Genomic DNA, 13,777 nt, shown 5'->3' with positions numbered 1-13,777 from the left:
TGACAGGGTTATGAGCTCCTACCTAGAGATGAATCTCAAATCATCCGGGTTGGGCTGGAGGGAAGAGTGGTTCTACCTCATGACCGATGACTCCTTGGACAACCTTTGGGTGCTACATGCATCGGTGCGCCTTGCGGAGAGCTGTGGAAACTCTCCCATGCTCATCACAGAACTGATGTCCCTTGTCGGCCGAGTTAAGACGCTCACGGAAGGTGGCCTATCGGGGTCAAAGATTGTCAGTGACTTCATCAAGTGTCGGTTGTGTCCCCTACAGCAAAGAGCACACCCGGCATACATGTACATTAGGAGTGATGATGACACCTTGAAGAACTTTGCAGGTAACATCAGAGCCGTCCCCCTGTCACTAGGTGCTGGTCAAGTGGTGTCTTATTCCTTTTAATCAGATCTTCCCGACGAGGTCATCAACTTGCAGGTCAGGTCGCTGATGGCACTGGCCGCTAGGAAGGGTGGCCCTCCATGTGTCCCCTTGTGTGAGCTCCCCCCGTCGGAGAGGGCTTGGGTTAGACTGGTATGTTTAGCATCTCCCAGAGTTTCCTACTCTAACACTTTTCCTTGGTTAGGGTCTTATGGTTCAAGTTATTTTCAGCATCTTCCTGAGGTAGATGTCCTGCGACCGATACTTGACGAGGTCGAGGTGGTCTTCTGGGAGATTGAAAATGGGGGCCGCCAGCCCTCCCCGTCGCCCGTTGCAGCCCCGGACACCCACCGACTTGGTCGCGACACCAACCCGTCCGGTCGGGGAGGTGGCCAGTCTACTCAGGGTCAGGTGGCGATCGCGGATTAGCGGACCTACAAGAGGTGCCGATCAGTAGGAGCCCAACCCGCAGCGCCCCAACCATACTTGCTATGACCCGATGCCTCACGATCAGACCCGACCAGGCTAGGGGTGCCCCAACCAGGTCAGGTCCGACCAGAGGCCTCACGACCAGGTCTGCACCAACCAGATGTGCTCCTACTAGATCGTTGTGGACCAAGAGTCTATGCAATGTGGGAAGAGACTGGTGGAGGACTCGTCTACCGCGGAGGTGTCCAAATGCACTCGTGAGACCCCGAGTACTGGCAGCCCCATAGCGGAGTTGTCTTCCCCGACCAGTCGATCCGGCGGCTTCGTGAGGACCAGACTTGTGCTTAGCTCCCTGTCACCATGGTAAGTTTCTCTGGGTAGGTATAGATACCTTGAATTTCCTTTCCATCCTGATTCCATAACTCTGTTGTTTTCCGCAGGCCTGTGCTAGCTCTTACGGCTCCCGTCACAACCCCTTCGATGATGCCCCCGCAGGATGTTTCGGTCCCTCCATCAGCTTTGACTTTGTCCCTTGGAGCGTCGGCGACGGCTCTGGTCCCTGTGGCGCCGATCGCCCGTGCCAGCCCCTGACTTGGTCACTCTGGTCAACTGTATCCCCGCTTCTATTTGCAGACTAGTCGAGGAGAAGGAAGCAGTGGCCAGCAGGTGTGCCAAGCTAGAGAAACAGCTGGCCCAAGAAAGGGAGGCCGAGCGCTTGATGCAGCAAAGGTGTGGCGAGCTCCAACGGGAGAAAGCTGCGCTTTCCGCCAAGCACTCCTAGCTCAAAGAGGACGAATGCACTACCCTCAACATTCTTCAGGACGCTTTCAAAGCATTGGCGGATCCCCTGGGGAGCCTCGAGCTGGAAGCCATCAAGCCGAAGGATAGCCGCATGGCTCAGGCTTGGGCCTACGCCATCAAGGTCCTAGCGGAAATTTTTTCTGAGCTCACAGCCACCCTGGCACTGAGGGGTGTAAAGGACGTGGCTCAGGTGGTGAGGTCAACTGCAGAGTACATTTTCCGGTGCTACTGCAGCCGCAACCCCAACTTTAACCTAGACCTTGTCCGGGAGGGAGCCATGGTTGCCGGACCCGAAGCTAAGGAGAGATTGTACTAGGAGTGTCAAGGAGCGGTGGACTGTGTGACGTCTGTCTTCCGGGTGGTGGCCACCGAGGAGTAAAGAATCTGATTGTGACTTCTATTCTGTAATATATTTGAATGAAACCCCCCGCTTTTTGTTCTCTGATAAGTTTGTGTTGTTGTGGTCATAGAGTGCCTGGAGTGTCTAAACTATCCACCTGTACCGAGCCCCCACCTACACCGACTAGCCCCCAAGCTCTCACCGAACCCCCGACCATTCCTACCGATGATCCCACCGACCGGTATATTTTGGAGGCGGCGGTCGAATGTGAGCTGGGGTTTACGGTCGAGCGAGCGAGTACGCCGAGTGATCTTCAAGGTGTGTTATTTCGACCACTAGAACCATGTGCTGATCCTAGGTTACCCATGCAAGACTCGACCAGCTGACTCATGTGTGGCTTATGACCTATTTCTTGAGCAGCCTGCTGGGAGGAGCTACTCGCAGTGCAAAGGGATCTAGAGTGGGTGACCAGGGAAAGCGTCCCGCAGAGAGAGAAATTCTACGACAGCCTTCGCTGTTATTGGGAGGATCTATTCGTGGTGCGAAAAGACCTAAAGTAGATGACCAAGGAGAGTGATGAGTGGTGAGTGACATTCTATGACCATCTTAGCCGTGCCTTTACCCCCTATGACTCATTGCTTCGGTCCGCCGGTGTTCAGGTTCGCCCGACACCCGGGAACATCGTGACCGGTCACATTGAGTGGTTTCTAACAGCCTCCGAGAAGGCAGGTGGCCCCAAGTAGAGGATTCATGAGACCGTCGGCAACCAACTTTTTGAGGTCACAGTCTCCGACGCCTGCCTTGCCCTAGCCTTCGTCCGCGACCACTTCCCCAACCTAGACCTCTTGCCAGTAGTCGGTGCCGGTTTTGAAGGTACTCGGATGACCACAGAGGAGCTTGGTGCCTATGCCAACTCACTTTTGTATGTTGTTCATTCCTGCCTTTGGACCGTTCGATTCGACCCGCTTAGGGGTATCTTTGGGTCCTAGGAGTATTGTGTTGAGGTCATCTACAACCAACCCCCGGGTCTTATTCGAGTGGTTGCTTTGTAATGAAGAATGCTTGTCTTTATGTGGATTTTTGTGTGCTTGGGCGGCGAGTAGCCTTGGAGTGCTTGCAATGCCTAGAGAGGATCGCGTCGACCCGCTCGCTAGTTAGGTTCCCGACACTAAGGATGACCTTTAGCACGACAAGCCTTTCGGTGGCGACCAGCACTCGATCCGAGCTAGGTCTTGTGGCATCGTGGTTGTTAACCCTCGGGCGCCTTCCCCCCCCCCCCCCGGCAGCGTGTCACACCTGTGTTAATGGACAAAACCAAGTGTGCCTTATATGTGCCAAGAAAGTTTAACACACATAAGGACATCACAGGTGAAGTAACAAAAGTAATACTTTTAACTTACAATTGTTTAACTCTTACATTAAAGACTTCACCTAAACAACATATTACCTAAACGATAGCAACTAAATGATAGCAGCAGAATAGAAGCATTGGCGACCTAACAACTCCACAGGTACCGCGGAAGACACGCTCTTAGTACACCAGGTCATCGTCTTGAAAGTCTTCAAAGTCCTCCACTGAGCAACATATGTATTGTGGGAGATAGCAAGGGGGAGCACATGGAGTACTTAACAAGTGTGGGAAAGATAATGATATGTATGTTTACAACAAGATAGGCTAACACATGGTATATTTGCATAAATGCAAGTAAAGAAAACGGTAATGTAATTCAAAAGCATTAAGCAGTTGTTAAGTAAATATAACCCAACAACCCGACAATTAACCATCCAAGGTTACCCATCCCATAAACCATAACCAACTAGTACCACCTGTATTATACATAACCATCTAATCAAGTGAGGGTCCAAGTCTCCCATAACTAAGAGCACGACTGTTTGTTTGCAAGACACTTAACACACGCTAGTGGTGTGTCATCAGGAAATCACTATGAAGCATGGTTCACCAATTAGGTCCCGGCACCCCAACAAATGCCAGCCAGGTATCTAATTGATATGCTAATCCTTACCCATATCGACCTCATGTTTGAACGGTATTTCTTGGGTTGTCGCTCCTCGAACCAGTCCTTATATGTGACACTTGGCAAAGACTATCTAACAGGGAAATAACCAACAAAACCTAATACTTTTTCTTCAAACGTATCCACAAGCCCACCACATGAACCACCATTATCAAACCAACTCCTTGCTCAAGTCCTAGGGTTCCATGTTAATAAAACAAGTTTATCATCACCATTGTATATGTCCACTAAACATGTATATGACACTTCCCAACATCCCAAAAGCATGGCTAAGCAAATCTACATAAGAGACTCATATCAACTACTACTTAGGCTTCAAGAAATGTAAAGGAAGAACTAGGTAAACCCTACCATACATGACTACCCATCCAGTTGATAGACATTGCATGTAATTTTGTAAAACAAAACATTTAAAACATAGATTCAAGATGATCAAGGACACTTGCCTTCTCCTTGCTGCTGCTCAATGTACTCTAGCTCCTGGTCTTGACGTTCCTCAAACTAATCTAGGGTGTTGTTGTCTAATCACACAATTACCGGAAAAGCTCACAAACAAACACACTAAGAATAGTACACAAAACAAAAGAACAAGACAAAACCTATCTAAAAAGATAAAGCTTTGAAAAATATATCCAACAATGCAAAAATCGCTTAAAACGGAGCTAGGACGTCAAAGTTACATTAAAAACAAGTTTAGAGTTTAATCCAAAAAGGAAAAGAACTTAATCTGAACTAAACAGAAAGTTTATGGACCTTTTTGTAAAAATAGAGGGATCTATTTGTAATTATAGAAAAGTTTAAGGACTAAAGTGTAAAAAGATAGAGTTTTTTATGAAAATAGAGAAGCTCAGGGGTCTATCTGCAAGATTACCAATTTCCTACAAATTCTAGAATTAAAAACATTATTAATTGCGTGGCTTGCTGATGTGGCATGCTGACTAGATAGACACATGGCGCTGACTAGGCTGACATGCTGACTGGGATTATGTAAGGACAGGTGGTAGTGTGTGATTGGTAGATGAAGAGGTATGTTGTAATCTAATCTTGGCCTTTGATCTTGGATCGGTTGGCTTGAGGTGGACCTGACGAGTTTTGGCCTGTGGTACGAGACTGGACAGCGGAGGGGGCTCGGTATGCCGTAGAGGACTCGTCGGAGTTGGCCAAAACGGAGCTCCGGTGCATGGGTTGTGACGACGAGCAGTCGAGGAGCATCGGTGAGGCATGGAGAGCTTACCTAAGACACACGTCGACGATCGTACGGTCCCCAACAGCACCACGGCGGCGAGGGGCGGCTAGAGCTCTTGGAGCTCGCTGATGGCGTAGATCCGGCAACCGAGAGGCTAACCCGAGGGCTGAGGAAGCTTTCATGAGCTCTTGCGGTGCTCTAGGATGCCTTGGTGGTGGCAATGCTGCGTGGAAGTGGCGACTCGGTGAGTTGGACCGAGATGCGGCAATGGCGAATGACGGCGACTGGAGTTTTGCAACTCGGTGAAAATGGCATGTGGATGCGGCGACTTGCGGGAGAATCCAGACGAGGGGTGTAAAGGCTTGCTCGGCTGCTATTTATAGGCGAGGGCTCGGCTTAGAGATCAAGCTAGGGTGGTGGCAGGTTCAACTAGGACACGGCGACGGGGATAGAGTCCAGCTCGGGAACAAGAGGTAGGGGACGGGGCCCGTGTGTCAGCCGCATGAAGAAGGCGGAAAGCGGAGAGGGAGCGTCCACATGGTCGGTTGAGCGGGGCGCTTGGCTGGCGAGCACGGGAGGCAGGCCAGGGCGAGGCGGGCATGCGCGCGAAAAACAGGCCAAGAGCGAGAGAGAGCAGGGCAGGCCGGGTCGGCTGGCTGGGCGGGCCGAAAGGGAGAGGAAGCGGCCCAGGAAGTGTTTTATTTTTTTTTCTATTTTATTTCCTTTTCTAAATTCATTTGAAATTCAAATTCAAAACAAAATCAACTCAAACAAAGCCAAATAAACTCCACATAAAACCCTACATGCCTATACTCAGCATGAATGCATATAAATCAAATATAGCCTATGTTCATTTTGAATTTAATTTTATAAATTAGATTTTAAACCTAGGCTATTTAATTCAAACTCAAATTAAAATATAGACAATTTTAGAAACTTCCAAATTTGAAAATTAGGGTGTTACAAACCTACCCCCCTTGGAATGAATCTCGCCCTCGAGATTCGGACAGATTGGAGAAAAGATGAGGAAACTCTGACTTTAGATCTTCTTCTCTTTCCCATGTTGCTTCATCCTTTGAGTGGTGACTCCACTGCACTTTGCACATTGGTATCACTTTGGTTCTGATAACCCTTTCTGATCTTTCAATGATCTTCACTGGATATTCTGTATAGGAGAGATCTTCTTGAACATCCAACTCTTCCATTGACAACTGTTCTTCGAACACTCGAAAACACTTCTTCAACTAAGACACATGAAAGACATCATGCACATCTGCTAGTTAAGGCGATAACTCCAACTGGTAAGCTACTTCTCCTCTTTTATCCAGTATCTTAAAAGGTCCAATTAATCTTAGTGATAACTTCCCTTTGACCTTAAATCTACAAAGGCCTCTTATGGGTGAAACCTTGAGATAAACGAAATCTCCAATTTCAAAAACCAATTCTCTATGTCTGATATCAGCATAACTTTTCTGTCTCGATTGTGCAATCTTTAGATTCTCTCAAATTATCTGAACTTTTTTTTCTGCATCTCGTAGAACTTCTGGGCCAAAAACTTGACGACTTTCTCCAGTCTCATTCCAGAAAAGCGGTGTTCTACACTTTCTTCCATAAAGGGCTTCAAATGGAGATATTTGGAGACTTGCCTGATAACTGTTGTTGTACGAGAACTCTGCATATGATAGACTCTTATCCCAACTTTTATCATACTTCAGAGCACACGCTCTTAACATATCATCGAGTATCTGATTTACTCTCTCAGTCTAACCATCTGTTTGAGGATGATAGGCAGGACTAAAATCCAGCTTCATGTCCATAGACTCGTGTAGCTTCTACCAAAACTTGGAAGTAAACTAAGTTTCTCTATCCGAAACAATCTTCTTCGGTACTCTGTGCAAATACACTATTCTTGACATATACATCTCTGCTAGTCTGGTTCCACTATATGTAGTCTTAACCGGGTCCTTGTGTACGGGGTAATCCGACAATAAAATTCATACCGATTTCCTCCCATTTCCACTTAGGTACCTTCAAAGGTTGTAGGAATCCTGCTGATCTCTGATGTTCTGCTTTGACCTTCTGGCAAGTATTACACAGGACTACATATTCTGCAATATCTCTTTTCATTCTATACCACCAATAATAATCCTTGAGATCTTGATACATCTTCGTAATTCTGGGGTGAATGGAATATGTTGAATCATAGGCTTCCCTTAAAATTAACTCTTTAATGGCCTTCTGATTGGGCACACAGATTCTCTTTTTGAACCACATAATACCTTGATTGACTTCTGTAAAGCCTGGTGCTTTATCATCCTTAATAAGCTGCCTTATTTCCTTGAGCTTTTCATCTTCAAGTTGACCTTTTACGAATATCTTGCTATAATGTGCAATCAACTTCTATGGTAGTTGCTTCTATATCTGCTACAAAACCAAGGTTAAGCTTCTCAAACTTTTTCCATAACTCGGGTTGACTATCTTGAACCATCATCGAGTTACAATAACTCTTTTGACTCAATGCATCGGCTACCACATTAGCCTTTCCTGGGTGATAATGGATTCCCACATCATAGTCCTTGATTAACTCTAGCCATCGGCGCTGACGAAGGTTTAAATCCAGTTGGGTGAATGTATATTTCAAACTCTTGTTATCCGTGTATATCTCACACCATTTTCCAATGAGATATTGTATCCAAATTTTTAGTGCATCAACCACTGCTGCTAATTTCAGGTCATGTGTAGGGTAATGATCCTCATGCTTCCTTAACTGCCTTGACGTATAAGCTACGACTTGACCTTCTTGTATAAGAACACATCCAAGTCCTTGTCGCAAAGCATCACAATAGATATCAAAGTTCTTGCTGATGTCAGGTAGAACTAGCACTAGGCTGTAGTCAATATCCTCTTCAATTCTTCAAAACTTGCTTGACAAGTTGGGCTCCACTTAAAAACCACATTTTTCTGTAGCAAAGAGGTAAGAGGTTGGGCTATCTTAGAGAATCCTTCTATGAAGCGGCGATAATATCCTGCTAAACTAAGAAAACTTCGGATCTCTGACACATTGGTAAGCGGTAACCAATTCAACACATCCTTCACTTTGCTTGGATGTACTGCTACACCTCCAGCTGTTATGATATGGCTGAGAAAAGCGACTTGATCTAACCAAAAATCACAGTTGATATGGTTGATGCTCTCTAAGTGTCTATAGCACAGTTCTCAAATGTTCTTTGTGTTCTTCTTCACTCCTAGAGAAAATTAGAATATCATCAATAAACACCACTACAAACTTATCTAGATAATCCATAAATACCTTATTCATAAGATTCATGAAATAGGCTGGGGCATTGGTCAATCTAAAAGACATAACAGTATACTCATATAGTCCATATCGAGTACTGAAGGCGGTATTGGGTACATCTGATGATCGAATCTTCAACTGATAATATCCAGACCTTAGATCAATCTTGGAGAACACTCAGGCTCCTCTCATCTGATCAAACAAATCCTCAATCCGGGGTAACGAGTACTTGTTCTTAATGGTCACATCATTAAGCACTATGTAGTCTACACATTCTTCGAGTACTATCCTTCTTATCCACGAAAAGAACTGGGGCTCCCCAAGGTGACGCACTTGGTCTAATAAAATCTTTACCTAACTGTTCTTGGATTTGCTTCTTTAACTCAACTAGGTCATTAGCACACATTCTATATGGCCTTTTAGCTATAGGGGTCGTACCAGGTACCAATTCAATGACAAACTCAATTTCTCGATCTAGTGGCATACCTGGAAATTCATTGGGGGGAAACATCGAGAAATTCACGAACCACTCTAATCTGATCAATGGGGTTTTCTTCAAGTAAATTGAGAGAACAATCCTCTGCTGCTGAAGTAGTAGCTACGAACTTAACTTTGGTTCCATCTCCACTAGTCAGGTGGACTGCTCTCTTGGCACACTCAATTACTCCATCAAATTGGATAACCAATCCATTCCGAGGATAACATCTATGCCCTTATATTCCATGACTACAAGATTTGTTGAAAAGTCTACCCCTTATTTTAAGTTTCATCCTATGACACATATATTATGCTTTCAATTCTCCTCCAGCATAGCTAATAAGCATAGGTTGTTTCATCATAACTATAGGTAAACCATGCTTGGCAACATATTAGGTAGTTATGAAAGAATGTGAAGCTCTAGAATCAAATAAAACTAATGCAGACTGAGAGCTGACAAGGAATATACCGTACACCACATCATGAACATCTTGAGCTTCTTCTGCGGTGACATGATTGACCTTCCCTTGAACGAAATTATGTTGTCCACGGTTGTTCTGAACAAGGGTCTGATTTCCATTACATGCCTGGGATTGAAACTGGGTGGACTTCGGAGTGTTGGTGTTGGACTAATTTAGATTCTTCTTAGGGCACCGATTCACATAATGTCCTAGCTCTCCATAGTGAAAACATCCTTTGCCTGAGGCGGGAGTAGCGGGATTGTTCTTGACTTGAGGAGTAGATGGTGGAGTTGAACAAGATGTCTGATAGTTGGAGCGCTGAACAGGGGCTTGAGACTGAGGCTTGTACTGATTATTGGTACGGAACATAGGACCTTGCGGGAGAGTTTGAGTTGCCACACGTCCCTGGTACGGAACATAGGACCTTGCGGGAGAGTTTGAGTTGCCACACGGGGACGTGTGTTGCTTCCTCTTCCTTGGAAAGGCATCTTCCTCTTCTTCTCATCTAGTTAACAATGTTTGTGTTCAACCACTAAAGCTTTGTTTACCATTGCTTGAAAATTAGGCAACTCTTGAGGAAGTAAGGCATATTTAATAGCATCATTCAGACCTTCCAGAAAGCGTTCTTGCTTCTTCTCATATGTATCCACTTCATTTGGAGCATACCTAGACAACTGGGTAAACTTGGTCACATACTCCTTTACAGTCATTGGTCCTTGCTTCAAGCTCATGAATTATTTCTTCTTCGGACGAACATCTCCTGATGACACATGATGAGTGCGGAAACTGGATTTAAATTCCATCCAAGTGATAACTATTGGATTATCATGTGCAGCACAATATGCTTCCCATCCGTCCAAAGCTTAACCGGCGAGTTGGTACGAAGCATAAAGTACCATCTCTCTGTCATTGCACTGTGCAACTTGTAGCTTCCTTTTTATATCTTTTAGCCAATCATCTGCATCAATAGACTCCACTGCATGACTGAAAACTATGGGCTGAGTTCTCTTGAATTCTCCAAGTCTTGATGACTGATGGGGTTGAGGAACATGATTTGGCTGTTGTTGTTGCATCTGCACCATAGTTAAAGGTGGCAATGGGTCAGGTTGAGGCCAGGTAGAGCGAGAACGCACCCGACCTGAAACTTGAGACCTCAAAACCCGACCTGACCCCCGGAATGGATAGCTGTGTAAAACAAGTCCCGGCCCTTGCCCTGTCAGGGACCCGAGACCCGATGCACGAGATGAGGAGGGAGGGGGAGTCAGGGAGGGGCATGCACCGACACACGAGAAGAGGAGTTGGCAACGACGCAACAGATGTCGGCGCCTCGACGATGTTGGAAGTGCCCTCCCCGAGATTCGCCACCACCTCCCTGAGCGCCCTCCCTCGCCATTGCCCATCGCAGAGGCACCCTCCCTTGGCATCGCCCATCGCAGCAGCGATAGTCCAACATCTCGGCACCCCCCTGTAGCCGTTGTTGCTCCTAGCTGCAACTGCAGCCGCCGACGACCCACATGTAGCCCCCCCCCCCCCCGGCCGCCACGCATGGTGCCCTGTACTAGAGCTGGGAATGGGTTACAGGTGTATGCGGAGAGGAGCTGGTGTGTGAGACGGCTGGTCGGTGCCCTGGAGATATGGTCGAGAGTGGGAATGCCACGAATGGGCCAAAGCTTGGGATTGGGCCCTGAGATTTTGGGGCCCATAAGACACCCGCGGGTGAAAAGCGAAACCCGAATTCAAACCCGACTCGGGTTAGAGCCCTGACCCGATGGTCCTATGAAATGGTTTTTACATGTAGACCCACCCCTCTTGGTCTAAAATCCACGGTACCCGACCCGACCTGCCACCCATATGAGGGAGTATTTAGAGAACGACGTATACATCGGCAGTGGAACAGCAAAAAGATGCGCAAAAATGAAAAGGCCATCCGTGCTTGGCACAAAAAGAGGAGAGAGGGAACAGAAAAGTCAACACGCACAAATCTTAAAGCAGAAGTTTGTGGTGCCAGATGGTATGGCGGTCGCTCGTACAAGCAGGTTTGCTTCCCGCTCACTTCCGGTGCACCCCACCCACCCCGCGCGGCCGCGCCTCCCGCCAAAGTCGCTTCACGAAACTGTTGCATTACCCGAGGCCGGCATGCAGGGGTACGTGCACCTCTTCCTCTTCTCCACCCCACCCCAAACTTGGCAAACGCGCCAGCCGTCCACACTTCTCCACAATTAAGCTAGCCAGGCCGGCGAGGCTGCGTGCCTGCATGCAGCGACGTCGGCCGGCTGCAGCATGGCCCTGATCGACCTCGGACGGGGCGGCGCCAGCGGCGGCGGCCGCGGTGCGGGCGCAGGGGCTGCACCGGCCAAGCCGCGGCTAGTGATGATCGTAGCCGATCCCGGCCGCGAGTCGACGGCGGCGATGGAGTGGGCGCTCTCCCACGCCGTCGTGGAGGGCGACGACATCTTGTTTCTCCACGTTAACATGCCGCACCCCAACAGCGGCGCCGCGGGTGGCGGCGCCGGGCCCTCCCGCACGGGATCTGGCGGCAGCGTCGGCTCCCCACTCGCGGCGTTGCTCGGCGGCGGCGGAGGGGGCGGCTCGGGCGCTGGCGCTGACGCGGGGGACTTCATGGAGGCGATGCGGACCGCGTGCAAGGCGCGGCACCCGCGCGCGCGCGTGCGCGCCGTGCGCGTCGAGCCCGCCACCGAGGGCCGCGAGGCCAAGGCCCAGACCATCCTCGCCGAGTCCCAGCGCCGCGGCGTCGAGCTCCTCGTCATCGGCCACCGCCGCGTCTCCTCCTTCCTCGGGTGCGTCCGTCATGCAACCAACGTTCTCCACGCATGCATGCATGTCAGAAACACGTCTCCAATGATCTTTGCTCATCAGGTTCAGGAGCGCGAACGGGTCGAGCCGCGGGCACGACAACACGGCGGAGTTCCTGATCGAGCACAGCAAGTGCCTGTGCGTGAGCGTGCAGAAGAAGGGCCAGAACGCCGGCTACCTGCTCAACACCAAGACCCACAAGAACTTCTGGCTCCTCGCATGAACATGTACGACACGATCCATCTTCCAATGATCGATCGATCGGGCTTGTTTTCCAATTAGATCGCGCATTCGCACATTTGCAGAGATGCATGCTTCCTTGATTTTGTCTGTGAACCGGCGGCAAAATGGGGGGTGTCTTGTTTTGTTTCTGATTCGCTCTTCTTTATCATTCAGCTTGGCTCTTCATGTACTTGGGGTTTACATACATAGAGAGGCAAAATGGGAGCATCCACTATATAAATACTACGCATGAGTGCATATGAAGGTGCTAAGAGATTGACCATGTGTTTCTCCAACTAAATTCAAGCCGGTGACAAACTAGACCATATATATTACGACTACAACACAAACATGTAAACATAACACTAGACAATGTACACAATATAGCAGGAGATAAAAAGAAAGAGTAAACTATGTTGGCGGCTCCTAAATAGTCCCGCCGTGTCATTTAGATCCCTACACTCTGAAATGCAGTTTCAACCCCATGAACTTGTTAAGAAGCAAAATGGATTCAGCAAAAGTCATCGACTGAATCATGACAACAACCAATTAGAGCAAGGAATGAACGGCCATATCTGAAAAATTTGAGAATGGTATAAAGAGATGAGAAAAGAGCTACTGAGGTTAGATCGAAACCATAGCAGAGGTGGGCAGGAAGTGACCTCAAAAGATTCAGATACAAGAGGACAAAGTAGGAAGCTTATTATTTGTCAGATTTGATCAAATATAGCAGATAGTAAATGCACGGCTCTTTGTATGTGTCTTGTGTCCTTGTATATATATGTGCCCTTTGCCGACAGATCTGACAATGATCCGGTGTGCGTGGTGTAGTGTCGAGTAAAAAATGATGCATATTACATCGAGCTACTTTCACAATGGTTATTATACGTGTTGATCTATGGTCAACCACAAAGTTTTTTATATGTTGAGATATGGTCAGCCACGACGCTAATTATACATCGAGGTATGGTCATCCACGGTGTATATATATTATGTGCCATGCGAAAATAAAAATTACAGCACTTGTGAACATAGTTGTTGCTTAAATGCCGATGAATACCTTTCCTCGACGACATTTCTCTTGACAACCAATAAGCGCACCAGGAACTATTACAGGGCGCTTACGCACATACAGTGCCACAGTGGCGTACATACAAGTAATTGCCCTAGAATGCCCTACCGTCTTGTGGTAAAGGAGGGAGAAGGCTAGGGAGTCATGAACTCGCCGGAACCATTGCCATAGTCGCCATTTATTGTTCATCACCAAATCACAACAGGAGTAGTTAAGTCTTCACCAGGCACACATCAACAAGCTGCCTCCGAAGCCCCAACAACAG

General features: G+C 47.8%; 1 protein-coding gene across 1 annotated transcript; it reads left to right on the top strand.

The window, feature by feature from the left end:
• Positions 1 to 11,660: 11,660 nt before the first annotated feature.
• Positions 11,661 to 12,441, top strand: LOC133907002 (autophagy-related protein 9). Its single transcript, XM_062348973.1, has 2 exons — positions 11,661 to 12,202; positions 12,282 to 12,441. Exons 1-2 carry the CDS (start codon positions 11,685 to 11,687, stop codon positions 12,439 to 12,441), a joined length of 678 nt encoding a protein of 225 aa, XP_062204957.1. The 5' UTR covers positions 11,661 to 11,684.
• Positions 12,442 to 13,777: the final 1,336 nt, after the last annotated feature.

The sequence above is a fragment of the Phragmites australis genome, chromosome 24 (genome assembly GCF_958298935.1).
Source record: "Phragmites australis chromosome 24, lpPhrAust1.1, whole genome shotgun sequence".
NCBI classification, from domain to species: domain Eukaryota; kingdom Viridiplantae; phylum Streptophyta; class Magnoliopsida; order Poales; family Poaceae; genus Phragmites; species Phragmites australis.
The sequence above is the reverse complement of the archived record's forward strand: the minus strand, read 5'-3'. Positions and strand labels throughout refer to the sequence as shown.

Excerpts from the sequence above, each read along its gene's own strand:
- LOC133907002 (XM_062348973.1), top strand. The coding sequence starts at position 11,685 with ATGGCCCTGATCGACCTCGGACGGGGCGGCGCCAGCGGCGGCGGCCGC. Across the intron at positions 12,203-12,281 it reads CGCGTCTCCTCCTTCCTCGG|GTTCAGGAGCGCGAACGGGT; the intron begins GTGCGTCCGTCA and ends TTTGCTCATCAG.